We start from the raw sequence: 27,304 nt of genomic DNA, 5'->3' as shown, positions 1-27,304 counted from the left end.
CTCCAAGTCATGCTTTAGGGAAGATGAAAGAGGGAAATGTTTTAGCACAACTTCTGTTAAAATAAAGGCAGTGTGCTCCAGTCAAGAAAGCAGGCCTTGTAGCATCAAGAGTAAACACATCTGACTGCCTCAGATTGCTTTTGTGCATGTGAAGCACAAGGCAGCAGACACACAAATGTAAATACCACATCATCCATTGAATGGCTTTATACATCTATACCTGACTGAATGTGCCATCACTGTCTTTCAGAAATATCGACAGTATATGTCTGGACTTCTCACTCCTCCTTATGGTGTTATGGAAACTGGCTCCAACAATGACAGTAAGTATGAGAAAATAGACATCAGATATTAGAAAAAAGAGAAAAGAGAAGAAAGGGGAAGATGAAAGTCCTCTGGTTTGGGGTGTTGGAATTAAAATGTTAAATTCAATTCAATATTACGACTGTATTTATACTGCATATAGTAAGAAATACTTTGGAACTTGCCTAACTGTATTCAAGTGTACACAGAGCTGTACACAGATTTGCACCACGAGCCAGGCCTGGTGACTAAAGCATACTGTATGATGTCACGTAACATTTAACCGGTTATAGATGTTACATGAATTCCATGAAACGTTGCCATGAGTCCTGCTATTAGAATAAATATAACAAACTGGCTTATTTTTTTAGTTAGGGTGGGCTACACAACATGATTGGGAACTTAGGTTAGTGCTTGGGCAGACAGCCTGCAGTAAACATGCTGCTGTCTGACCTTAGTTACATAGCTAAGTTTGGGTATGTCTGCCTCATGAGAGCCTGTCTAACTGTGGGATAGTGCTGTAGACATGAATCCATTGGAACTCACTTCTGTAAATCAAGGGACTTTTATTTAGTTGCCAGATGATTATTTAGTTGCCAACCAGGACAATATCTGATGGCTAGCAACTGCATCTGCAAATTTTGTCCCATATGTTACATGTTCAATGTATTCTATTTGTGAAACAGTAGCATAGGGTAGCATAGCAATGCTAGTTAGTGCAAACTCAGTGTCCCATTTGACTTCCAGGTACTAAACCACAGCTGTATATATACTTCAAATATCAAGTTGTGAGAAAGTACTATGTTTAGCAAGCTGTTTATAGTATTTACACAAGTTAGCTTTTTGTCTTTTTTGTGTTCACGAGAGAAAATTTTTGTCTGAATAAATCTGTTTTGCTCTTAAAAAAGTCATAGATTAATCTGTATGTTACCAAAGTATTGAACCCTCCAATTCCCCATTCTGTTGATAAATATCTCCATTGTTACTTAAAGAATGTACAGTATGTATTTATTTTCTGTGTTCTTTTTTTAGGGATGCCAGATAAGGACAGTATGTCAAGCAGTGCTCTTTGCCAAGTTTCTAAAAATTGTAATAAGGTAAATCACACCTAGCTTTGCCTTGGTTTTTTTGATGGGGGAGGCAGGGAGGAATTTGGTAATGAAAAATGCAAAAGTACAGCATTAAATTGAAAAGAAGCAGGTGCAAATGCAAAGCATGTGGTTGATGCATGTGAGTACAGTATACAAATTATAAGGATGCTTTAGACATTGTGTCATATAACTGGAGAAAGCAACTGGTTCAGGATCAGCATTAGTGGAAAGTGTACTGCTGCCAAAATTTGTGTTACAATCTGGTTGTTCTGTCTTTGTTGGAAAGGTGCTGAGGGTAAAGAAGAAAAGCAGCACTGTGACAAGACCAGTGCAAGCCAATGGATCATAAAATTTATAATTAAATCCTAAATTCAGGGTGAATTTTCTCCTGTGTTCAGAGAGCAGCTTTATGTCCCAGTTCCCCTTTTTGTAAAATAGTTCTGTGCCCTCAGTCTCACCAGATGAGGGCCCACATGAAGGAACTCATGAATATTTCTATGCTGGGTTTAAAGTGATTGTAATAGTGGGAAGAAATAGTATCAAGCATTGCTGTAAAGGTTAATAACTTAGAATTTTTTATGGCAGGAGTAGAAAAGTTACAGTAATAAACAGATGCTTGGATGCCTTGTTTCTGGACATAGGAGTTTAATTGGATGCATTTGTGTGATGTCTTTAAAAGGTTAAAGGTATTTTTGTTACACAAAAAACATCTCTTGACAGCAGATAAAGACAATGAATATTTTAGTGTGTTTCCTTAATGCGAAAATAACTACTTCCACCTCTCCCTGTCTGTCTGTCCTGCTTCCTCAAGGGTACTGACCTTTCTTAATTGTCACATTCAGCCTTTATTAAATGTATAAACGTAACAGTATGCAGTTCCTTTTTCTAGAATCTTATTCACTAAGGCTATACCACTTCCTGACACAGCCTTATCCTGTAGGAAAATAAACATTTTTCCATGCACTGAGTAATAATTCTTAGATACTTAGATAGCACCTTTCATTCTGTAAGTATTTTACAAACAGGTATGAGTTAAGTCACAGTGCTTCTCTAAGATGTTGGCGTTTCAGTGCTACACTTGGAGTTAAGCCAGATCAGGAGTCTTGCCTGACCTCTCAATGAAAGCACCAGGCATAGAATCCAAACTAAAAGATGTTGTATTTTCTGAAGCAGATAGAGGTAACAAGGTAAAAATATCCATCTTTCCTATAAGGTGATATCCCCCCAGTAATGGGCAATGATACTCAGCTAAGGGAAGTATACACTTTCAGGTACAAAGTATTTTAGAAACAGAGCAAAATTTAGTGATTGATACTGCTGCCAATAGCTGGGCTTTTCTAGCCCAACAGGACTCTTCCCGCACCAAGTAACGTTCAGCTGGGTAGGAGACAGAACTTGGCTGGGGCAGGCTCAAACTGTTCAATGACTTTTACAGGAGTAAGGTCCTTTGCAAACCATATTAACTTACTTTTCAAGACACATATATAAAGCAGCCATCCTTCTCCCTCCCACACTGTACACATTTCTGTGGAGAGAAGCTGAGAGAGTAAATATGTGACAGATACTTGTCACTTTGGTTAATCCTGGAGGAGCTCAGACAGTCCCATGACAAATGTGGCAGAAGAACCTACACAGCACAGAAATAGTTCATGAATCCTAGTTCTGTGTTTTTGCCATGTGGCCATGGTTCTCTTTAGTTATATTAAGTGAAAAGTAAATGCAGCAGAAATAAATACCCAAGAACTTTGTTTACTGCATGCAAGATTCATTCCTGCAATTTTAAACTGTACAACTGTTAACAGTGCTTACACAACATGTCAATCTTCATGCCCTGCAGTCACTTTTGAGTGATCAGGGAGGTACTGGGATTGCAGGGCCAAATTCCCAGAATTGTTGCCAGCTATTCGGAATATGAAATAACAGGGTGCCAGAAAACAGCCTTGTGTTTGTAGATTTTATATATTTTGTTTATTTTAGGGTGATATATGACTGTGAAGCTGGCTACTGCATCAGGGAAGGGCATTCATCCAGGGAAAGGGAAGTGTTTGCAGGACATCTTTACACTACTTTATATCTTTAGATTGCCAGCATGATGCCTGTGGGACTGGCAGCAAATACAGCTCAGAGAGGCCCGCAGGCTACTCTGTAATGTCCAGAAAAAGAGTAAGTGAGGAACTTTATGACATTCAGAGAAAGTTCCTCAAAATCTTTCATATGGTAAGAAAACATTACACTCTTAGACAGAAGGAGATAACATAATGTCTTCAGTAGTTCTGATCATAATGATACATTTCTTTCGAGAGGGGATTGTTTTTTTAATTTTACAGGGAAGTTTATAACTAAAAATAATTTGCTTCAAATGTAATTTAACATATTCTACTCTTGAAATATGAAATGCATGTTTTTCTCTTTTAGCCCATGCTGAATCTTTTACAAGCACTGTAATACATGATTTTCCATATTTGCTAATTATTTGAGTTCCATCTTCATAGCCTAATTTTTTTCTCTTGTCACATCTATTAGATGAGTAACATAAGATATTTCTTTTAATATATGCCTTGAAATATTCTCACCATATGGGGATGTTTGGTTTTCCTAGTTCATTAAAATCTATAAAAAAATTCTATTTGGGGAAGGCAGCAAAGTGATTTTTTTTTTTTTCACCAACAAATTCATTTGCATTTAGGGTTACATTATTGCACATCATTTAATGCAATGTAGCAGTTAAATTGAGCATAAAATACTAAGACAGAGTACGCTACTGTCCCCAGTTATATTTTGGGAAATGGAAACAAAGTCAATTTAAAGCTGTCTTACGTAAGGGAAAATAACACAGCTTCAGTCTTTTTAACTTGTCAGTCTAATATCTGTACACCGGTCTCTCTAGCTCTAGTTTCTGAAAATTCTCATGGGGTAGAGTTGGATATAGCTGGATCTGTGAGATGAAAATAACCCTAAAGCCAAAATGACAAAATCAATAATAATTTCAAATACATTTTTGGAAAATATACAGAAGAGTACTTAGAATGCAGGGGAGGTCATGTTCCAGCATGCCCACAGAATAGGTAGTGGTTCTGTTTCCATATATTACCAGCAGGGCTGGCAGCAGGGTTGCATGGTGGTTCCCACTACAAGATCTGTTCTTACAATTTGGCCACTTTTTCACTGTTTACACTGAATTTGCCATGCTGAGAGTATGCTTCTGGCTGATTTTTAAATTGAAATGGATCAAACCTCTGACATTGAGGTTGGGGGAAAATACATAGTACATATTAAATAGCTCTTCCCAGGGATACACTAGCAATCCTGTCCTTTGGACTAGGACCTCGACATTTGGGGCTTGTTCTGGCAGTAAGAAGTGTCATTTGCAACCCCCTACAAAATAAACCGTATTGTTATGTCTTGAAAATCTCTGTTGAAACTGGCTCACTAGGGGCTCATTACAGTGTAACTGCAAGCCTGTGCACACAGGCTGTGCATGTTGCACGTGCAGAATTCCCACACTATTTGTCTTTGGTCCTGGGCTGTTTGGGCATTCCTGTGTCGATGCTTAACGGTATGGATTTTCTCACAATCACTCATTCTAGTTGCTAGAGCAACATTTTGATTATTATAAAGCCAGACACTAATTGAAAACCACAGTTGTCTCCCCTGTGCTTTTACACCCTCTATTGCTGCCCAAGTAGGAAATGAGTAAAGAAATAGCCCATTCTTCTCTGGAGACATGACATACATGATAGTTTTAAAGAAGAGGGCATTGCAGAAATGAGTTGTAGAGACACAAGAATGAATGTGGGTAAGAACAGAGGACAGATCCATTGAGAGCATGAATCTCCACTCTCCTGTGGAGTGTGGTGCTGAATGCTTTTTCAGCTATCAGTAAATGTCTTAAACTCCTTTGCAAACTGTGGATGCTATGCCTAAGAGAGCATAGGAGTGATCCACAGAAAGAATAGAAATCTGTGATTAATAACAATTATTGTATTTATTCCATTAGTTGATAGTCAAAAAGTCATAACCCTGCGAATGATCCAAGCTGAAGTTTTAGGTTGTTTTCCATAATGGAATCTCAGTGTTGCAGTTTGCTAAAAGAACCTCCGCATCCTGAAGAAACCACACCAAAAAAATTATGCTTGAAAGGAAGGCTGAAAAATTAAGTGCTCAGAAGCAGAGAATTTCAAGAATGGAGGCTGACTGAGCAGTGTTAATGAAGTCCTCTTATCCATGTTTCTTATGGTACAGACTTCAATTCTTCATGTTTATTATGTTACAGACTTTGATTACCTGCTCACATATATTTTTCCTGTGACACACTCAATTAAAACAACTTCTCACTTCAAAAACCACACTAGCTTTCTTTTTGTATAACTTAATCTCTATAACTGTTTGAAACCTACATAAATTTGTGCCACCTTCATTGAAAGCATGCATCCTGAAGGAGGGAAAGTGCAGCTTCATGTCCTTTATACTGAGGAAACCATACTGAACACAGAAGATATAAGCAGATTAAGTTATGCAACTTCATACAGTCATTCTTGCTATTGGGTGAAGAATATGTTTTTTTTCTGAAACCTCTCTCATGCTTTATTTCCATTACGTTCCCCATATTGACTTCAGGTTTCTATTGTGATAAAGAGTTGCAGGAGCTCCCTCTAGTGCATGAAGTAATATTCGAAAAACTCACGGATAAACTTTGTGACGCTTACAGGCTGAGACATCCCCTTTATGTTTTTCATGTAATGACTCCAGATCCTCTAGACTGGAAGCTTATTGGAAGTGATTTATTTGAAGGTATTTTTTATAGCAAAGCTCCTATAGGATGTGCTGAAACACTCCTCTGAAAGTCTCTTTTCATCCATCTTCTTCATGCGATAAAATGTAGATTCCTTTTCTTTACTGAATTTTCAATAAGGCTTAGGTGCCATGCTGATTTTTATGTATTTAAATAATCGGAATGATTGTGAAAACATGATTTGCTATTTTATCAACTCTAAATGCATTTAATAAAATTATATTGAAAAGATCTTTCAGTTGACAGAGAAGGATATAATCTAAGTGTTAATCCACAAAGTATTGCAATTTCAACATTGCCAGGCAAATGAATATTCACTTATTTCAATTTTCAAGCACTTAAGTATAGCTCTGGGCATTTGAAAGTATACTGTTTGTAAAGATGACATTACAATTCACTAGAACCAGCCTTGAAAAGCCCACACAAGCAATAAACATGTTCATTCACCATATTAGCTACTCTAGCAATAAACACAATAATTTGACTTCTGATTTCCCTATATTTCAATTTACTTTTCCCAGATGACCGAGAAGAAAGCTTATCTTTTAACATATTCAGTAGATTGTGAAATGTGGAATTTGATAGACCATTAGCAGAACGCTAAGGGAAATGTTTCACATACTCATGAAATTGTGAGCCTACAAGAAAGAATAAAGAGAGAGAGAGAACAGGAAAGCAGGCAGTGTTCTAGCAAGGTACAACGACAAGGTGTTTGTTTGGAAGTGGTAACCTCTCCAACATGTTATAACAGAACTGATTTTCTATGTGGATGGTTTATATAACTGTCTAGTGATATGTGTGCATTAGTTCCTATCCTCTCTTGGGCTGTGTGTCAGAGTCAGTTCTCCTATACAATGTTAGCATAGGGTTAAAAAAATAATTGCCTTTAATTTTCTGTTTTTAAAGTGGTTGTATAAAAGCACTATGTGCAAATATTTCTAATAATGTCTTCATGCAGTCGTAACCGTACCAATTACTTCTAGGGGCTGCTCTGATATTTTGGCACCAATTTCACATATATGAAAGTAATTCGCTTAGAGGTCTGTTCAAGTTCTTCATTTTGCTCTTAAGTGGAAGTGCTCAGGGTTCAATCATTATCACAGCCTGTAACAGTTTGGCTAGTGCAGAGGCTGTGCATATAGTCCCTGGCAATGAGTCGCATGGTGATAGCATATGGCAGGAGAGATAACAAAGACAGGAGCATGAGATGAGTAGGAGTCTGTGAAAAATACATTTTTCATACTTTAGTAATGAACTTCATCATGAAAAATGTGAAGGTCTTTCTATGTCATCAGAGCTCTTTAATGTAAACAAAATTGTTAGTAGGTCTGCTGGCTTACATAAGTAGGCTTTGCATAAACTAAATTGTTGCAGAACTGTCAGGGAAGGTTTTAGTACATCACTATCTCCAGTTCCAGCCATATAGAGATGATACACAGCTGTAGGCTTCCCTTCCAAATGCCAGTGTGAATAGTGATGCCTCAAAGAAAAGCTTGCACCACCCTATCTTGTGTTATCCAATTCAGCTACCTGATAATCTATGAAATATCTGTGACCCATGATTTCATTGTGTATCCTGAATTCTGGAGACCCTAATGGGAGTTTCTACTGGAAACAGTTTCTTCTGCCATATCTAATCATATAATGGAGCTCCCATCTGACCAATACAGAACTAGCCAGAGTAGCCCCAATATGAAACCTGCAGATGTGATTAGTGATTCTCATTTGATCTATTACTATACAGGAATGAGCAGCATTGTGGAGAAAAAGAACAGAATACTTGGTCCGGGTTGCTGTGTATTTACCAGTGTACATGTCAAATTAACTTAATTTCTCTTCAGTGTGTACTTGATGGAGTTCAAGGATCCCTGGTCCTTGAAGCCCTTCCATGAATTTGGAAGAAAAAATATGGTCCCTTCTTTCTACAATGAGGAGTTTTCATTGTGGTGATTCTTAAGGACAGCTCTAAGGATAAATAGAGCTGTCTACAATGATAGTGAGATTGGTAAGAGATCAAGGCAAGACTTCTCTTGGTAGATGAATTAAACTGTTTGCAGAAAAGGGCAGAATTTTGCAACCCACATTTTCTAAGAGCAATAACAACAGAGGATTAAATATATGTAGGTGTATTTCAGTTTTAAAATATAAACAAATCCCCACATTTATCTTGGGAGAAGATGAATAATGGGAAAAATAGTGAATAGTGTCCAATAGCACAGCACGGTTGAATTGTCAGCATCTGAAGACATTCCTGTCACAGCTGCATCACAGCTGAACCACTGCCCTTCGCTCAGGAATGGAAAACCGAGCTTGGAAAAATGTGTCTGCATCTGTACCATTCTTTAAGTGCTGCAATGAATTTCTGAGTCATTGTGAAACTACTTGCAAGATCCGAATCAGGGTATTGTGGGTTTTATCATGAGGGAGAAGTGGAAAGATGAAGAATGAGAGGTACAGGGGAGAGAAAGAGACCTCCTCTGTTACCAGCAGAACAATCCATATACTCAGGTGAATGTTAGAGCTAAACTGTATGAGTTTTTAGTTCCATGACTTTTACATCTGAGTATTAATATGTTTGATCTCCATAGTATTTGTCTAAATGAAGAGTTCCCTCAAGCAGTTGTTGTTGTTGTTATTTTGGTGCTCTCCACTTCTCTTGCTTTTTTTTAATTTTTATGTCAGCCTTTATTGCAATTTATGTGTATCCTAAAACCTTGTAATTCTTGTTTGTGCTGGGTGCTGTGATGCAAAGGAGGGATGAAGCCTCTGCTACAAAGAGCTTGCAGTCACGGAAAAGATGGAGTGACTGTCAGACAGAAAGATGTTTGTTTACTCAGAACTTTGTAAGGCATGGGATTCATACGTGTTCATACATTTCAAATTATTTTTGTTACAGGAGCTTATTGTGATCAGTCTTTGGTGTGATAATCCTAAGAGACACTGGGAGTGGGAGGAAGAAGTTCAGAAATCAATAGACAAATGAAAAACTAAGTGATATATATTTCTTTTTTAATCTTGTAATTTGGAGGGGATCTAACTTACACTGCTGGCCTTCTTCAGAGTAGCAGAGTAAGCAAGTACTCACCTCTTCCCTGACTAACCTTCTTCCCACAAAAGGGTTATGGAGGTGCTTGGAGTAGCATGGGAAAGGCAATTTTGCTGAAGAGACATTTTCCCTTTCTGACTCTGCTTGCCTAGCTGAATGACTGTTGCTATCATAATTTAGATAAATAAAATAAATAATGGCAAGATAATAGAAATTCCTAGAAAACGGTAGAATTTGTAAAATACTTAATATTGTGAAGTAGGTGTGGGACCTTCTTTCAATAGGAGCATCACTCTCAGTTCCAATTGTCTGGGGAAACAGCATATTGCCTTACATACCAGTGCTGGCAAGGGCAGTCTGATAATATATACTGTGGAGTCACATTTGATGACTCTTGCTCCTTGGCTGTGTCTTCTGTGTGATTCTGTCCCAACCCATAAAAAACATGCACATATGCTCCATTTATCTCTTGCAGCTGAAAGGCAGAAAGAGGGGGTAATTATACTGAGAAAAAAAGATAGTCCTTTTCAAGGTTCTTGTCTTCAGACAAGTCAAGCGTATACAAGTAACGCATTTGGCACTTATATTTGAAACAGCAAAATGAATTTTTTTGAATCTTGTAATTATTTTCTCAAGTTTGGCAGAAAAATTGGATCAGGGATCTTAAAATCAGATTCCTTCTAGTCACTCATGTCATCTCTTGCAGAACATTTTGACTGTCTGTCCTACAATGCATGCTGGAAATTGGTATTCCACAAAGTCATTTATAGTTCTGAGTCAGTAAGAAGTAATCAGTGTGTCCTATCTGATCATTTAGCAGCATCTTTTTTTGTCTACGTACAGATGACAAAAATTTGAGACGTTAATAAATAGTGGGGAAAAACTGTCCAGTGATTTTGTTGTTCTTTTTGTGTTAGCTAGTCAAGAACCAGGAGCCTCTTGTGCTGGCTCCATGCAAAGAGCACCACCACTAAAACAAGTGTTAGGTTTGTGGTGCTCATTTAGAGCCTTTTCGAGTTAGAATTGCTGAGGTAAAAATGTCAGCTATCTGTGACAGAGCTGAAAATGTAATTAGGACTATTATCTCCAGTGATGGTTAAGGAGCAAGTGCTGTTCAGGTATTTAAAGATTTATGATTTATGACTTTTCATTATTTATTCTTTTTGTAAATTTGCTTCTGGAAGAAAGCTTGGCACAAGATTGTGAACCTGTTTGATCTTTGTGTGCTTTATCATCAGTGATGCAGCTGTCTTAAAATTAAAGTTGGCAGTTAGTGAGGAAATACAAATACACATAGCTGAGTTGACTAGTAGAGAAATGAAAAGAATGAATAATTTAGGTTCCAAAATAAAAATGCAAAACAAAAAAAACCCAAGCTTACTTCCAATACCAGTTATTACACTGCTTCTAATCAGGATTACTCAGCCACACTTGTTTTCATCTTAGGAAATTAAATTATATAAACAATCTGTATAATAACCTTAACTATGAACTGGATGGAGAAAGAGCCAGTAGCTTAACAAGGGACAATTATGATTAAGTCTTTGTAAATCTCCCAGTGCTCCTTTGTCCATCCTCACTCTTTAAAGTAGCTGACTTTAAATGCATGAATCTGAGGAAGCTAAAGAAACATCTTTCATGCCACTCTTTCCTTGTAGCCTTTTGCACAATGGCTCAGATGGTTACTTTTCACCCACACCCATTTTCTGTCCCAGCACACCTTAAAGCCACATGAGGGCCAGCAGTGACAGCAGAAGCAGAGGCAGGATAGGGTGGCTGTGCAATAGGAAGATGGTGGGAGCATCAGCTCCCAGAGCAGAGCACATTTGGCCCCAGGGAGAACTGCAGGGCTGTGGCTGCCCTTCACAGCAGCTTCCAGTGACCTTCACTGGGATTGTAGGGCACCTGTCCTCCCCTGTGTCCCCCCTCTGACGTTCCTTCTCTCTACATCCAGCTACATGTGCCCTCTCCTGCATCACACTGACAGTCCTGCTTGCCTGGTGGTAAGGGAGCAGAACTGTCAGAAACACATAAACCTTTCATCTGAGCTTAATTTTCTGATGTTTTGGATGAAAATTAGCTTTCTGGCCAGGGCCAGCACAAGCAACAGGGCAAAGCCTGGGTGTGGGGTTCAAGGAGGGGATGGACCACAGTGGTCCTGTTTGAGGCTGCTGTGAACTGTCTGCAGCCTTAAATGTCTAGCCTCTGCACAACCAGACCGAGACTCTCTCCTGCCCCAAACCTGGCATTTCTGCCAGCCCACGTCAGCTGCAGGGGAAGCAGAGGGACAACTGGCAGGGGATCATTTTGTCAGGTCAGCTTGCAGCTCTATTGCAATTCACTGCTAAATCTCAAATGAATCTGTGTGATTTCAGTCTCCTGTGTTTAAATACAGATTTGTATAATGTAGTCCTGTTATTGCTGTAATACGCATACAGATTCTGGCAAATATTTGTTCCCCTCTCTCTCCCTCCTCTTGAGTTGTCTTAATTGTGCTCAGAGCCAGTCTAGATTAGGGATTTTCAGCTTGTGGTCTGCAGGCTGCTGGGTTCTGGCAGCTATTCCAAATGAGTCTGTGAAACAAACCTAAGAAAAGCCTGTTGTCATTAGCTGCACAAGGTTCCTCCTCTTGACTGGCAAAACTATAGGGGTCCACAAGATAATAGAGCCTACCCCCCCCCCCCTTTTGTTTCCCCCAATTCAGTTCACACACTGCTGAGTGTCAGTGTTAGCTGCTGCAGATTCCAGGGCAATGTTGGAAAAACCTGTCGACAAAACTGTAACAGTAAGGTTTCTGGCATTCCATATACTGTAAATGTATAGCCACTGCTCTACAGCAGTCCTGGGCCTGTGTAATAGAATGGATCTCTTGTCTTCCTGGTATACTGGTCCAAACTGGGGAAGGAGGAGGGAGAAGAAAACCAGGAAGTTGCTTTGCTAGAGTTCCTGAATGCTGTTTGGTCTGTTTGGTTTCTTCAGTGTTACACTCAGTGTTCTTGAAATGCTGTCTTTTGTGTTTTGTCTGGCTTTTCGGCTATGAAGTTTGGGGTATAGAACCTGGATTACTGCCTGGAATGTGCTGTGTGACCTTGTGGCAGTACAGACACAGGACAATCTGCAATAATATTGGACTTCACTGTACCAGAAATTCCTCTGGGGAGGATGCATCTTCCTTTCCCCAAGACAGTCTCCTAGACTAACTGTCATGGAGAAGCTGAAGATTCTTACATTATTGCAGAAATGATTTTTTTAAAACACAAGTTAGCAGAGAATACTCTATGTACATTCAGTATTTCCAGGCAAGGTGGTTTGGATTACAGTAAACTTCTCTGGAACAGCAAACATTTTCACACTGTGATTTGCTTAACATAGTGCAACAGTCCTTATCCTTTATACAGCCCACAAAGAGTCACTAAAGAGTCAGTTAAGCCAAAGGAGATTTTGAGATTATGTTTAAAAAGGAGGTGAGTGGTTGACAGATGGCAGGGACAGAATATCAGCTGGACGAAGCAATATTTTTAGCGATGATGTGAAAATTAATGCCAACATTAAAGAGAAATAGGAGAAGGGGGATAAATTACAAAATACGTACAATAGGTCCCTTTCCATTTCACAAGGGCAGGGCTGGTTCTGTGATATCCCTAAAAGCCAGACATCACAGAATTTACACAGCTTGGGCTACATACTGAGAGAGGTAAAAAGAGGTCATCTCTTTCAGAAACATACTATGGTGAATTGGGATGTAAAGAGATGTGGTTAGCTAGGGAAAATGTCAGGTAGAGTAATTTCACCTTTCTGTATCAGTCTTGGGTTAATTATTGCAGTTTTCTGTGTGCATTTGTGGAGCCAATTTTTTCTCAAGTTGCAATAAAGATTCATTTAGCAACAGAAGCAGCTCAGAGTATGTTTAGAAATGTCTGTCCCACACTAGTTGTCAGGCAAGATGAGCTGAAATTCAAAACAATAAGAACAAATGTGAACAGGCCTAGTTTAAATAGTAGCAAGTTAGGAGGAGGGAGGAGCAAATTTACAAATATGAAATATTTACTATTTTCCAATGCTAATTATATTTTGTTCAGATTGGCAGGAATTAATAGTATTATTCTTTTACTGTTTTCTTGGGGAATACCTGCTGTTCATACAGATGCACATTAACTCAATGTTTGTATTTCATTTACTGATTATTCCCATTGTGTTATGGAATTAATGTGAAAAATGGGGCATATTAATCCATGTTGTTCAGATCTAATAATTTGATTCCAAATGCCTTTGTATGTTTTTAATCAATACAATTACTGCCACTAAAGTATATGAGGAACACTGAATTAACCGATTAACTAATACAGCAGTTATGAGTTTCATTTCATGCTAGTTAAAAGTGTGAGACCATAATTGGATTTTACTGTAAAGGAAAAAGAAAAGCCCTTACCCTTTATAGCCAGTATTTCCCCCCAAAATTTATGCTGTTGGACTTTGCCTGTTACTGAATCAGATGATGATGTGCCCTCATAGCAGGGGGAGGTAATGATGTTAATGGGTTGTCCTCAGAAGACGCAGGTTGTCCTCAGAAGACGCATGTTGTCCCCAGAAGATGCATGTTGTCCCTTGTGACCAGGTCCCTTCTGTTTTGGTTAGATCTGTCTGGTCATGAAAGTTTGTTGTGGTTAGCAGAGCTGTGGCAGTGCTATCGCGTCCCAGTCAGGGACAGGAGCTGTATCTTGCATCAGAAGCATTAGGAAGAAGGGCGCTACCCTAATAAGGCTACAATCCAATTTTGAAAACTACCCAGCAGATAAACTTCACAGCTTGAGAGACTTGGGTGAGACAGGATAGGTAGCAAGTTCAGCACATCAGCACACTCCACGTTGACAAGCTTTTTGTAGACATCATGGGAAATAGAAGTTTTAAGGAAGATAAGAAGGTTGTTTTGTGGATATTTGCCAAGAGCAGAATGCTTCTCTTTTCCACTGACACACAAATATGTAAATTAAACAGAAGTACTTGAATGGTTTTTATATTTATGACAGAAGACTTAAAGCTGTTGAAGTAAAGAAATACTTGGCTGAAAGAAGAATGTTTGTGCTTTTTTAAAAATGTGTTCTTGTCTAGTCATCAGTGTGGGATTTCTTTCCTCTGTTTACTTTCATATACTACAGAAAGAACCATTTGCCTTCTTTAGGAAATATATTCTATGTAGATGGAAAACATCAACATAGATCATTAAAAATCTTCTGTGAAGTAGGATAACAGAAGGTGTTGCACTGGTTATTGTTAGATTATTCCTTCTCAGTTTCATTTTTAGCAAAAATTTATTTCTGAAAAGGATGACAGAAAGAAGAATGAAGGATTACATAGGGCAGCTGGAATCTGAGGCAAATGTGCTGCACTCCTTCAGTGTTTCTTCATTTCATGTACGTTCACACAATGCACTGTCCTGAACTTGGAGAAGGAACGTGGCATCACCAGAAGAGACACAAAATGGGTTTAAATTAACTCCTCTTCCCCGCTTGCCAGAGGCTTTACCTTCTTGCTTACCTCCCCAGGGAATTCTGGAGGTAACCTTCAATGCCTTCTAGCCCTGTCTCACTTTGATGACTTTTCCTTTCTGTGTTAAAAATCGTTATAAAATGCTCAGAATGAATTTGTAGACACTAGGCTTCCAGGATTTCAGTTGCAGCATTCAGCAGTGTTATCAGTTGCTCATTCTCGTCACTTGTCAGAGATGTGAGTAGATTCTGTTGTCCCCATTTTACAGGTGGAGAAGTTGAAACACTCAGAGGTGGAATGACTCGCTGGGGTCACACAATACATGAACCACTATCACCCAGGAGACAGTGGTGCTCTTGCCTCACTTGGGTAGCATTTTGACTACACTAAAGTCAAGAGTTTTACCACTGATTTTAATAGGCTCACAATTTCACCCCCTAATTAACACTCCATCCAGTTTTTGGCACCCTTATTTTTTGCATGAAACCACTTCATCTAAAATTTCACCACCTAGTCCTCATAGGGCAGCTCTGGCATCTGGGTGTAACTGAAGCATAGGAGAGCCCATCCAGTGCTGTTTGTCTAGAGACATGCCTCCTGAGAGACTTGAAGGTGGGAGGTGTGTGCAGAAGTTATAAGGATACCTGGAAACAAGTGAAATAAATCCTCTGGAAGCTCATTAATCTTTAACTTCCTTTCGGTTTGCCTTTTGAATAGTTGCTGTGTACCTATAGCATGGGTGAAAGCCAGGTCTTAAAAAACAGTAACCTTGCTGCCTAATATTTATCGTACTTTTTCATCTTCATTGTTATAGTTTGTTTCTCCAGAAGTAAATAATTTCAGGTAAACATACTATTAAAGCCATGGATACTAAGAAACCAGTAATTCTCATGAGAGACAATGAAAAAATGCTTTATTCTTCTGTAGGTTAAAAAAATGCAGCAGCAGAGGAACCCATGACAATGCTGGCTTGAGATTCCTTGTGATAACTGTAGTCACACCTCTATCAGAATATTGGGAATGCTCACAGCAGAGTTAGCATTTTCTGACATTTTATTCAATGCATGCAGTGTAGTTATAGTGGCTGTTTCATTGTAGCAGGGAAGTAGAAAAATGACAGGAAAATAAGACGTCATTAGCCATGTTCTGCGGGTTTTTGTGCACTGGTCATAGTCTGTTTCAATATTCTTTTTCCCTTTGACATTCACAGTGAAGTATCATTTTTGGTAATGGCTGAATCATTTTGTGTTAAAAAGACGGACATTTACGATTTGTCAAAAAAACATTGTAAAAGTGTTAATAATGCAATTTCAATTTAACTTTCTAAAATAAATTTGCCACACTGATTGTATTTGAGAATTTAAAGGGACACATTTTCCTATTTATGCTATTAATACATGTAGATTACTAAAGAAAAGCAATTTTAGAATGTATTTTAAAATACAGCTTAGTCTTCACATTGTATTACATTTAAAGAATATAGATTTTAAAACAGTCATCGTTACTCTGGATATTTTGATAGTAGCCCATTTGCTGACAGTATTCAAAGCATTTTCAAAGGTAGAAATTATTAGTATTTCTCTCTCCAAAAAGGGGAAGATGAAACACAGTGTGATTACATGATTTGTGCCAGGTCATGCAGTCAGAAAAGAAGAATAAAACTGAACTGTCTTAACCACTGGTCCTGACAATTTCTACTAGTGTATTTTGCTTGGTTTAGTTAGCTTGTAGTTAGTTAAATATATGGGTATTTATGCTGTAGTTTTATAAAACTCAAGATTTTCAAAATGTGATTAATTCCTGTTTCTGTGGAAATTCCCTAATTTTTCAAACATCCTTATGGCTGTGTGTTCTTCTGTTCATACCTTGCCCTGCTTCCCACTTTTGCTGTCTATGGCTATTTCTTAAGAAACTATATGGTTGTCTTCTGTGAGCATGGGTGGTTTGAAGATGCTTTGGTAATACAATTTTAGGCTATCTAGACTGGCTACAGGTCCTTTTAATACATGCATTGTTTGGCAAACACAGATGAAAAGCAGAAACAAGTGCTCTTTCTGGGTAATTTCTTCTTTCTTAATTGCAAAGTGTTGCTAAGTCACTTATAGGCCTGGCATGAGGTCAGTCATTGTCAGTTTTGGACTTTTCAGGTTAGGAGATATGAGCAGGCACTTTGCTCTTTGGCTGCCAGTACTGTCTTCTGCAGAGGGCTAGGGAGCACAGGTTCATTCTCTCAGCTGCTACATAAATTTAAGGGGAGATAGTGAAGAGATGACTGAAATGTTTCCAGCATGGTAGTGATGACTGCATTTCTATTTCCACTTCTTTTGTCTTCTGGAGGAGCGTGGTGAGGTCTTCTTGCAGATATGACGGTGGTCTGGGTTGGACAGAGCTCAGTCCTGGTAACATGTCCCAACCATCAGAAGTCCCTATGGCAGGGAGTGTGTGCCATAGTTTCTCACAGACTGTGCACCATGGGGGGTTGGTTAGATGTCATGACATAGGTCTGATGACAAGAGTTGGTCAGTGTATCAGCATGTTCTATATAGGGCTATTCCAGAAATCCAGCATAGGCTAACAGAACACAGAAATTCCTACAATATTGGTAACATTTTCCTTCAAATTTTAACAAAAATGCTTTTCAAAGGACCTTTTCATGACAGGATCTTTGGCCAGCTGCTTCTCTGATGTTTTTCAGCAAGCTGCATTCACTAAGTGTATTGTTTTACCTGCAGCATCCTAGCAGAGGTTGGTACAGTCTGCACAGACACACTCTTTCTCTGCAGATGGAAATATGACCAATGGAGTTGACTTTAGATACTCTGTCCAAGACTGCTTTTCACCTGGAAGTGCACTCCCACAGCTCTGATACTGTATGCTCAGCTTTATCCCTGCTATATGGTTATTCTGTAAGCACTGGAAATACTGGTTTGTATTGGAAAAAGAGTCATCTCTACAAAGGCTCCTCATCTTTGGAATTCTTATCTATGCCTTTGGTCTGAAGTAGCTCAGACAGATGACATATTACAAAAAAAAAAGGCAACTTTTTGGAAATGGATATATAGATTTGAGAAAGAATGATAAGAACAGAAGGAGGACATGCTATGTGGGAGGGCTGTGGGGACTTTTGCTAATTGTCAGCTGTATCTTACTGACTGGCTATACTTGCACCAATTTTGTGAGAATGGGTTTTTTGTATGTTTTATTTCCTCCCATGTGAACCAGGTAGGGCACTGATAGCCTTTCAAGAGATGTATACAAGGATATTCAAGCATGTCAGTCATACATGGCAGTCATCAGAAGTCATCCGGAACCCGTAAGAGCTAAAGATGCTCTGCTTCCTGAAATGCACTTAGGAGAATCAAATGCTATGGGCTTGATTCAAAACCCATTGAGTCAATTAGGGACTTCCCAGTGATTTCAGTGGGATTTGGATTAGGCCCAAAATCACCAATAGCAGTAAATACGGAGGATGTAAACCAAACAGAGCTCTTAGTGATGTGGCTGTTGCTGCTGCCACCTTTCGACTTGTGTGACTTTTGTCCTTTGTTTCTTCTGGATCCCCTGCCAGCCAGTGGGAAAACAGACGTCACTTGCAATTCTTTTCAGTGCCCCAGTTGGAAATAAAGGGATCAACAGTAGTGCATAGGTTTATCTGATCAATCACCCTGGTAACCTCACATGCCATGCTTAACTCCAGTAAATACCAAAACTTGTTCTCTATTCAGAGATGAGCTACACTGAGGTCATGGGAGAAACAAGATTCATTGGCTTTTGTTTTGTTTCATCTTAGTTCTTTGCAATACACATTTCCTACATTAACTTTTGAGAGTAGTAAGTTAGGTCCGCTCCATCATTTGATTCTATAGATCCAAACGGCTGTAGATCTAAAGCATTCATTCATATGCAAAGCCTCAGAAGAAACATCCCTTTACAGCTATTTAACAAGGGGAATAGAGATGTTCTTGGATTTTATTTAGCAGATTCAAATAACTTGACAAATATAGGCCTCATATTAGATCTCTATTATTGTTGTTCATTATATTATTTATTTGTTTGCATATGGCTTGCTCAGCGATGTAAGAAGCACAGAAATAAAGGCAGGCCTTGCCCTATAGTTTGAAATCTAAGGCCTATTTCTGCAAAGATTAAATGTGTGCATAAAATTATACACATGAATAGTCCTATTTAAATCTGTGGTATTGCTCTCATGCATGAATATTTGAATCTTCAAAGGGATGGAGGCTAAAATTGTTACTTTACATGCTGCACCCCAGTTTAAATAAGGAGTTTTGTGATTGGCTTTATGTGGGCTTTGTTTGAATGGTGCAAATGAGAATCCATAAATGTGCAGATATGGAGTTTGTCAATGTTAACACTGCAAGCCATTTTATCACAGTTCTCACGATCATTTTCTGCTTCCCCCTTCCAACACCTGTAGCTTTCTTTTTCCAACACCATATGCACCCTCTCCCCTACAGGGGGGATCAGCAGATCATAGTAAACTGTCTGTGTGCACTAGTTGGAAAAGGGCAAGAAGTAGCTAAAGCTCAAGATAGTACTGCTGTGTTGCTCTATCTTATGCTGAAGGAAAGCTAAAAGCAGGTACACTTGTCACTGCTGTGGCCAGGAGATGGGTAATAATTTGTAAACTATTCTAATTGGCTTGCATATTTGAGCTCTTCACATGATAACTTTTCCCTTATTCAGAAGTCCTGAAAAATGTGATCATCAAGTAGCTGCAGTCATACAGCTCCATGCAACATGTATGTACTTTAGTCACATTAATTCTTCAAAGATATCAGAATGTGTTAAGAGGTAATTAAACACTCTGCTCACTCTCTGCTGTTTTATAGAGAGGTACTTCTTTTTTTCTAAGTGCTTTCTAAGCATCCCTTAATGGGAGATCCAAGATTGTAAAGACTTACAAAACATTTCTTGGATTTCAGCCAAGTTGTGACTATTATCCTAAGATACGATCCCTTACAGAATCCAGTTTTTTCTGTCAGGAAGTTGTTGCTGGAACACTGTATCTCCTATTAGCTAATTGATGTTAAATTTCACTGCCTTTGAAACATAACTTGCCTTTCTATAGCAAACGCAGTCCAAGCCTTGTGGTTCCATTTGTTGCATTTCAGCTCATCGCTAGTGCAGCCAGCGTTCACTGCAGTAGCTTCGAAAGGCTGTAACTTTGAGGGGACTCTGATGGGCCTGTCTTTTGGGCGGCAATGACGGCGTTCCTCGGTAGGAGTGACTGCCTTGCTTTCTTGAGTCCGGGCTTGCTGCTCTGGGCGTTGTATTACTGATCATGTCTTTAAGCACCACCTTGTGGTTGAACCAATTTTAGACATGTAAAGGTGTCCTCGAAAACTGCACAGTGCCACATAGTGAGACTGAAAGGTACTTCAGGAAAGCATCTAGTCCATCCCTGAGCCACATGCACAATTCACTACAGCTGTGTCACTCCTGACAGATACCTTATGTATTCTCCCAAGCCTCTGAAGGTGGAGGAACCACACCTCCCTGGCAATCCGTACCAGTATTCACTGTCCACACTGTTAGAAAAGCTTCACCGATGCCTAACCTGAATCTTACAGCAATTTAAACTCTTTAGTTCCTGATCTCTGCATGATGGACTAGGTCACTTCTTTCTTCTTTTCAAAGGCCTTTTAAATCTGAAGACTTTTTTATCACACTTCTTCTAAGACTTGCCTTTTTCTTAGCTGAACAACTTTGATTATTTATGTTGTGCTTTCTGATTATTCTTGTTGCTCTCCTTTAAATTCTGTCCAGATGGTTTAGATGCTTTTGAAGTGAGCAAATGAGACACAGTGCTTTAGCTTAGGTCTTACTGAGGCTGACTAAAGCAGAAATGCATTATGTATCTAATCTGTTACTATATCCCAGTACAGTATTTGTTGCTTTCACACAAGTATGACATTGCTTACTCAGTTCTGTTTAATATCTATTATAAACCTTATTTCTTTTTCTGTGGAACTGCGGTAAGACACTTGTTCCCTACTCTGTGTTTATATAGCTGATTCTGCCTGCTTCAGAAAAGTAGTCAGCACTATCTGCGTTGCATAACAGCATCATATATTTTTCAGGCCAATGTCAAAATTATATCAAATTGTAAACTTATTCTCCAATGTGTGTGCAGTCCCTCCCATCCTGAAGTCTCCTGCAGAATCAGTGTACATTCTACTTCATCCCATGTTCATATTTAATATTATCAGATGTGACATATTCTTGAGAACGCTGCTCAGAACTGACCTCTGGTATGACTGCCAGTTTAACTTTCCTTCACTGGTAATTGCTTTCAAAATATACTTTTCCAACTGGCTTTGCACCTATTTTGTAAGAATTTAATCTGCCCTTTGCAGAAGAGAATATCTTATGAGACAGTGCCAAAGTCTTACGAAAGAGTTGAAAATCTACTGTTTCTTCCCCAATCTATCAGTGTCACTGCCTGGTCATGGAAACAAATTAGATCAGCGTGGCATGATTTGTTCTTGATTAATATGTCACATGTGACTTATCTTCCTGTTCTTTTCCAGGTGCTTACAAATGGACTTTTTCTAGGAAGACAAGTTAAACTGACATGTCTATAATTTTTCAGCTCCTCCTTTTCCCATATTACTGTCTTGTGTTGCCTTCCTTAGTCCCCAAGAGTTGTCAGAGGTGGCTGCTGACAGTGCAGAGGTGGCAGCTAACGGTTCCGAGATGGCTGCAGCCCTCTTTAAGTTTCTTCAAGCTCTTCAAGTTTCCTGCATGGAATTCTACAAACCCAGCCAATCTGAAAATAGCTAATCTATGTAATATTTTCTCATCCATTCTTTTGTTTTTTCAGGCTGAGATTTTACTTCTCTCACTCTAGTACTTAGAATATTAGCCATCTCTCTGCCACTGATCTTTCTAATGAACACTGATGCAAAAAATAAATAATCTGCTTCTGGCCTTCTTGAATTACCTGTCAATAGATTTCCCTCTGTTGAATAGTAGATCAACACTTTTTATTTTATTTGTTTTAGTACTAATGTACTTGTGGAATGTTTTTTGTACCTCTTGACTTTTCTTGGTAGAATCTGTCTCATTTTATACCTTTGCTTTTCTAATTCTGTCCTTTGCTATTCAGTATATTTTTTATACTTGCCTTTTGTAAACCCCCTACTTTCTCCTTTCTGTGCGTTTCCTTCTTGTATGTCAGGGAATAGCTCTTTCTTTAGCTAAGTTGAGTCTTTACTACACCTTCTAGCTCTGTGCTAGTATATATTGTATGTGTGGTTAGTATTGTTTCTTTAAGTAACTACCAGCTCTCTTTAAATCCTTTTACCTTACACTTGCTCCGCCATGACCTGCTTCATGAATTTAGCTATCAGTATTCTGTTTTTATGGAAATTTTTCTTCCTAGTCCATTGTTTCTACTTTGATGTTCTTACTTCCTTCTGTAAAGTTCTGACACTGGATCATTTCATGATCACCTTCACTCAAGTTACCTTCTGTCATCACAGCTGATCCTTCTGTATTGGTCAGGATCAAATGTAGGTGAATAAGCCTTCCTGCTGCTTTCTGCAGATTCTTGTGCTGTGCCTTAGCTTTCACCTTGGGTTTTTTCTGTACTTTTGGGTTGAATCAGATTTCTTCTAAATGGTCTCTTTTATTCTGTTTTGATTAGGATAGGAGATTAATTGACAAATCTTCATCCATATTAAACTTTTTCACCTGTTAGTTTTATGCATTTTGTTGGAGCTTAATGGAAACACTAAAGAACAAAAATGTGCATTCATTTTCACTAGTCTATTGCTGTAAAAGTCTCTTAGATTTTTTGACTTACACATTTTATCTCTCCTTTGAAGTGTGTTCCTAAGTAGAATTAAGATCTGAAAGCTAGGGTGAGTATATTGTGCTTTACTGATTTTAAAAGAATGATCTTTTAAGAATGTAGAATTTAAAAAGAATTTTCATAATGACTTCAGTACCTATTTAGCCACCCATTTAAGTATATATTTACCTTCAGTCTTATTGAACTTGATGAGGACTTGAAATCCTTTTACAAGAAAATGGAAGCAAAAAGTATTAATACTCAGAGTGACATCTCTGACTTCAGTGTTTATTTATATACCTGTTTGAAACTGTTATTCAATGGTTTTGTTTGCGTTAGAGGCATCTTTCAAAAGATTCTTGCTATTCTTAGCATGCTTTAACTGCAAGTGTAGACTGTCTAAAGCATGCTCCACACAGTGCCAGAAACCAAGAAATACTGAGGGATGTTCTACCACCCTTCTGGTGGGACAGAAATGTTTATAACTTAAATGAGTCTTTGAAAAATTGTTGACTTATTAATGAGAAAAATCAGGAATCCCAATTTAATTGTATTGATTTGCCTTTTCAGAGACTTCTTGTAGGGTATGAGTAGAAATGAAAACCCGTTTACATTGTCTTCCATATACAGGCCTCTCCATTAATATTATCTTATCTTTATTGATTTCTGTCATGTGCTTCCCTCATTTTCCCCTTCCTGGCTGACCTATAGTCTCCTCGTGCAGTCATAGCTCCTAGCACGATTTGATTACTACAAGGACTTTGTCACATCATTAAAATCCTGTGGGAGCTAATGAACAGATGCCCAGTTTAAGAAAACGAATACCCAGCAACCCAGCAGTACGTGGCATGTGTTTCACTGTACTTCTGACCTGGCTGTCCTGCCTTTGGTGTATGGGTGTAAGGGAACCGTGGCTGCCATGTGCCGAGGTGCAAGGTCTTGCCCTTGTGGGAGACCTCTGTGTTCACTATGATCTGCCCTGTCGGCAAGCCCAGAACGCCAGCCAAATTCAGCCCTCATGTCATGTCTCCTCACATTTCACACTAGAAGTAAATTTGGTCCGTGCTGTTAACTACCGGTCCCAACAAAGCAAAATGCCTTCCCATCATTCTGAGGTGGCTGCCGAAGTTTGGTTTTGTTCTCCTTTGTCTCCATTTCTACTGTCCTTTAACCCTCTGCTTTCCTTTTTCCTCTGTGTTGTGCCATGTGCTTCCTGTCTCCTCTCTCCCTTCACGTGATTGTTACATGCCTGTTTTGCTATTTCTCTCATCTCCTTCTTTGCTTCTTTCTTGTAGAGCCCTGATAGTCTTCCCTTTCACCCTTCCCTTTGCAGAACCAAGTCACCTGCTTTACTCTTTTCTTTTTCCTTCACCAGCACCTTTGTGAAAGTCCTTACCCAGGTCTCTGCAAGTAGCCTGCATGCTTTTGCATTTCAGAGAGTGGCTATAAAAGGGTTGCCAGCTAAGCCCGATGATAGTTCAGAAAAGACAGATAGTGGGAGCAGAGTTTTTTTCTTCATTCCTGTTTCTTGTGCGATGCTGTAAGGGAGAAGAGAGCTGAATAGAAAAAGGTGCTGAAGGACGAGAGAGTTTCCGTGGTGGGGGACTGAATGGTGGAGGCAGCCATGTGCAGAAGAATGCTGTTGTGCCCACTGCAAATCGAGAGCAGCAAGCGGAAGAGCTAGCTATGCCCATGTAGCCTCATCTGGTGTGATGCTTGGCCATTGCACACTTCATTAGTACTTTAGAAAGTATAACATGCATTTGTTATTCATCTTCATGTGTCATGTCACTGTTTTAATTTGCTGAGCATTAAAAGCCAAGTTTGTCTTTAGGATGTCTTCAGAGAGCTTTTTCTACTCACATCCCCTGGGCAGAGGTTGGACTTACACATCATTCTTTGTTTTTACAGCTTCTTTATTCAGTTTTTTATTTTAGCCTTTATTTTATTTTACTGCTTAACCTTTACAAATGTATTTAATTTCATTTTATTTTTCAGACACCTCTTATTGAACATCACATCCCACATCGTCCTACTAAAACCATTACACAGGTAATAGGACATAGGTGTGCTGTAGAGCCAGGCCACTAGAAAAATGGAAATAACGCCTATTTCCAACAGTGTGATGCATATCAGCTGAAGTGATGCTTTCTGTTAGATGTGCTAAGTATGTGAGACTTAAAATCCTGAAAATATATTACATTGCTTTGCAAAAGTAAGCATCTGTGCAAGGACTTTTAATTTAGAGAAAAGAAAACTTGTGTTTTGTTTTGTAGAAGGCAGTACAGAGATTGCAGAAAGTTTAAAATCTGTGTGTCTTGGTCCCTTTTTTTTCTCCATGATCACGAAGGTTCCTTCAGAAAAGATCCTCAGAGCTGGAAAGATTTTGCGGAATACAATTCTGTCCCGAGCCCCTCACATGATAAGAGATCGTAAATACCATCTGAAGACTTACAGGTGTGTGAGCTGATTGTATAGAAGTCTGAATTTTTATGCCTGCCATCCTCTGATTTGTGATTTATGCCTTACCATAGTTGCAGGCCTCAAAAGGTCTGAAATTATTCTGTGATGCTGTTTGAGTCTGGGTGTTATGCAGTCTTTAATGGGCCTGGTAAATCTTGTCTGAAGTAATTTGACTGGAAATTGAGTCCATGATTGTGGACAGAGCATTCACATACAAAAACTCTTCCAAAGTTAATAGCATAGTTAGCTGGAATATTCTGTGCAATATCAAGTTAAAATGTAGATTCTGTTCTCTTCATATATCAGTAAGAGATAACAGGAAAGTTCATTAATATGTTATGTTACTGTACTGATTGCTACAGCAGTGTTGCTCAGTGTGGAGTTTCAAAAATTCACCTGGTGAGAAACATTCCTTATGCAGATTTTCTGCTCTATTTAATTTTTTTTTTCAGTGTATTGCCAGGCTTTCTTATCTTCCTGCTGGTGGCAGCACTGTCTTGCTGAAGTGGGATAACAATGGCACTTGTAGAATAAGAATCTGACTTCAAGGCGTCAGGATCTATCTACTGTTGCCTTGAGAAACAATCAATTTTTTTTAGTGTCCAATGTTTAAATCGAATACCTAATGCATTATCCAGAGTATATTTAAATAAAAATTGGTTTAAAATCTCTGAGTATGTCTTTTTCTAAATAGCAAATCAATATGCTGCTCATCCACTTTTGAGATAAGTGCATTGATTTTCCGTATTTCAGTTCAAAATGTATTTAATAATGCAAGGTATTTGGAGCTTGTGAGTTGATCTAAGAATATATCACGACATGACATTGCTTATTGTTCTAGAAGAACAAAAGAGCATCTATGATAAATGAAGACCACTGCTGGTCCTAGCAGCTGCACTGTTTTATCTTATACATAACTGGGAAAAACTCTTACTGTTCTATCTTTGGGTTTTTTAAATGTAGAATGCCAGATTTTAGATTGGAACCAGGTGAGGGAAAGTTTGTCATCAAAATTGGATTTTAATTGGAAGAGCATTATTTAAGCTAAATTTTAGCAGTTTCAGTATTATCTATTTCCTTGGTCTCTGAAAGTGATGCATGAAGTGTGGAGCCACAAGAGCCTGTCTAGAAGGACTAGCCAACTTCCTCTCTGTTCTGTGTGTGATCAGTTATAGATTTCTAAGTTTTTGATCTCATTGCTTAATTGCTTCTGTTCTGCTGCGCTAGGGGGTGTTGTGACAAAGAATTTTACTTAGTGACCATGTGGCTTTTTGGCTTTTTTCCCCCCTCTTTGGGCGTTGTCCAGAACTTGAGGCCTGCTGTTGTCTGCCTCTGGGTCAGTCAGGAGCTGCAAGGTGACCACCACCTCGCATGAGAAAGCCTCAGAAACTCTGTGGACCTACAAACCAATGTCCCCAAATACAGTGTGGCTGGAGTTTGGTTACAAATGGAGGAACACCCTTATAACACTCACTCTTCCTGTGGAGGCTGTTCTCATTGGCAAAGCTTTTACAGTGTCAGATGATTGTTTTCATGCAGGATTCTGAAAAGCATGAGGCTTTTGCCATCCCACATACAGACAAGCTTTCCTTTGAAATCTGGGTTGGAGGTTGTTGCACTGGTGCAACAGGTTTTGTACCGGGTGGCACAGGCTCACTCTGATCCTCTGAACTTTGCATTTCCCAAAACACTTGTTCTGCTGAGGTGATCCTCTCAAAACTGAACACCTTCACTGATATTTCAAGCATATATGAGTAGATCGTGACATTGTGTTTTCTGTAGGGAGAATTGGCTAAGATTATACAGAGTTTAAGATACCACTGTTCTTGGCAGACACTGTGTGTGATCTCTCTCTCGGCTAGCTCCCTTTTCATTTCTATTTATTTGTCCTTCAGGCAATGCTGTGTGGGGACAGAACTAGTTGACTGGATGATGCAGCAAAGTCCTTGTGTCCATTCACGAACCCAGGCTGTTGGCATGTGGCAAGTATTGCTGGAAGAAGGTGTTCTTAACCATGGTAAGATAAAGAAAATCAGCATCTTGACTAAAACATGGGCGATGTGTGACATCAGTGCCTCTATAGACCTCTTTAATGAAAAATAAAGGGAACATGAGGCCAAAAGAAATGCTGCATAGCAGCCTATTCATTTATAAGTGCAAGGGCAACACACAGGCAGTATTACATGAATCTTGCTACCAATATACCTTTTAAACTTATGAGACTATTGAAAAGTAAATGAACAGTTTATAATGATAACTCTAATTATACTTATAATATATAATTATACTGGCTTGTGCTTATA

General features: G+C 38.8%; 1 protein-coding gene across 1 annotated transcript in view; it reads left to right on the top strand.

Annotated features, from left to right (window-relative positions):
• The first annotated feature begins 248 nt into the window (after positions 1-248).
• Positions 249-27,304, top strand: part of RAPGEF4 (Rap guanine nucleotide exchange factor 4) — an 80,440-nt gene continuing 53,384 nt past the window's right edge. The window contains exons 1-5 of the mRNA XM_075028435.1: positions 249-323; positions 1,336-1,400; positions 24,537-24,590; positions 24,889-24,995; positions 26,897-27,018. Coding sequence (XP_074884536.1) covers positions 266-323; positions 1,336-1,400; positions 24,537-24,590; positions 24,889-24,995; positions 26,897-27,018 — 406 coding nt within the window. The 5' untranslated portion in view covers positions 249-265. The remainder of the gene's footprint in view (positions 324-1,335; positions 1,401-24,536; positions 24,591-24,888; positions 24,996-26,896; positions 27,019-27,304) is intronic.

Source organism: Buteo buteo, chromosome 5 (assembly GCF_964188355.1).
Source record: "Buteo buteo chromosome 5, bButBut1.hap1.1, whole genome shotgun sequence".
Taxonomy (NCBI): domain Eukaryota; kingdom Metazoa; phylum Chordata; class Aves; order Accipitriformes; family Accipitridae; genus Buteo; species Buteo buteo.
The sequence above is the reverse complement of the archived record's forward strand: the minus strand, read 5'-3'. Positions and strand labels throughout refer to the sequence as shown.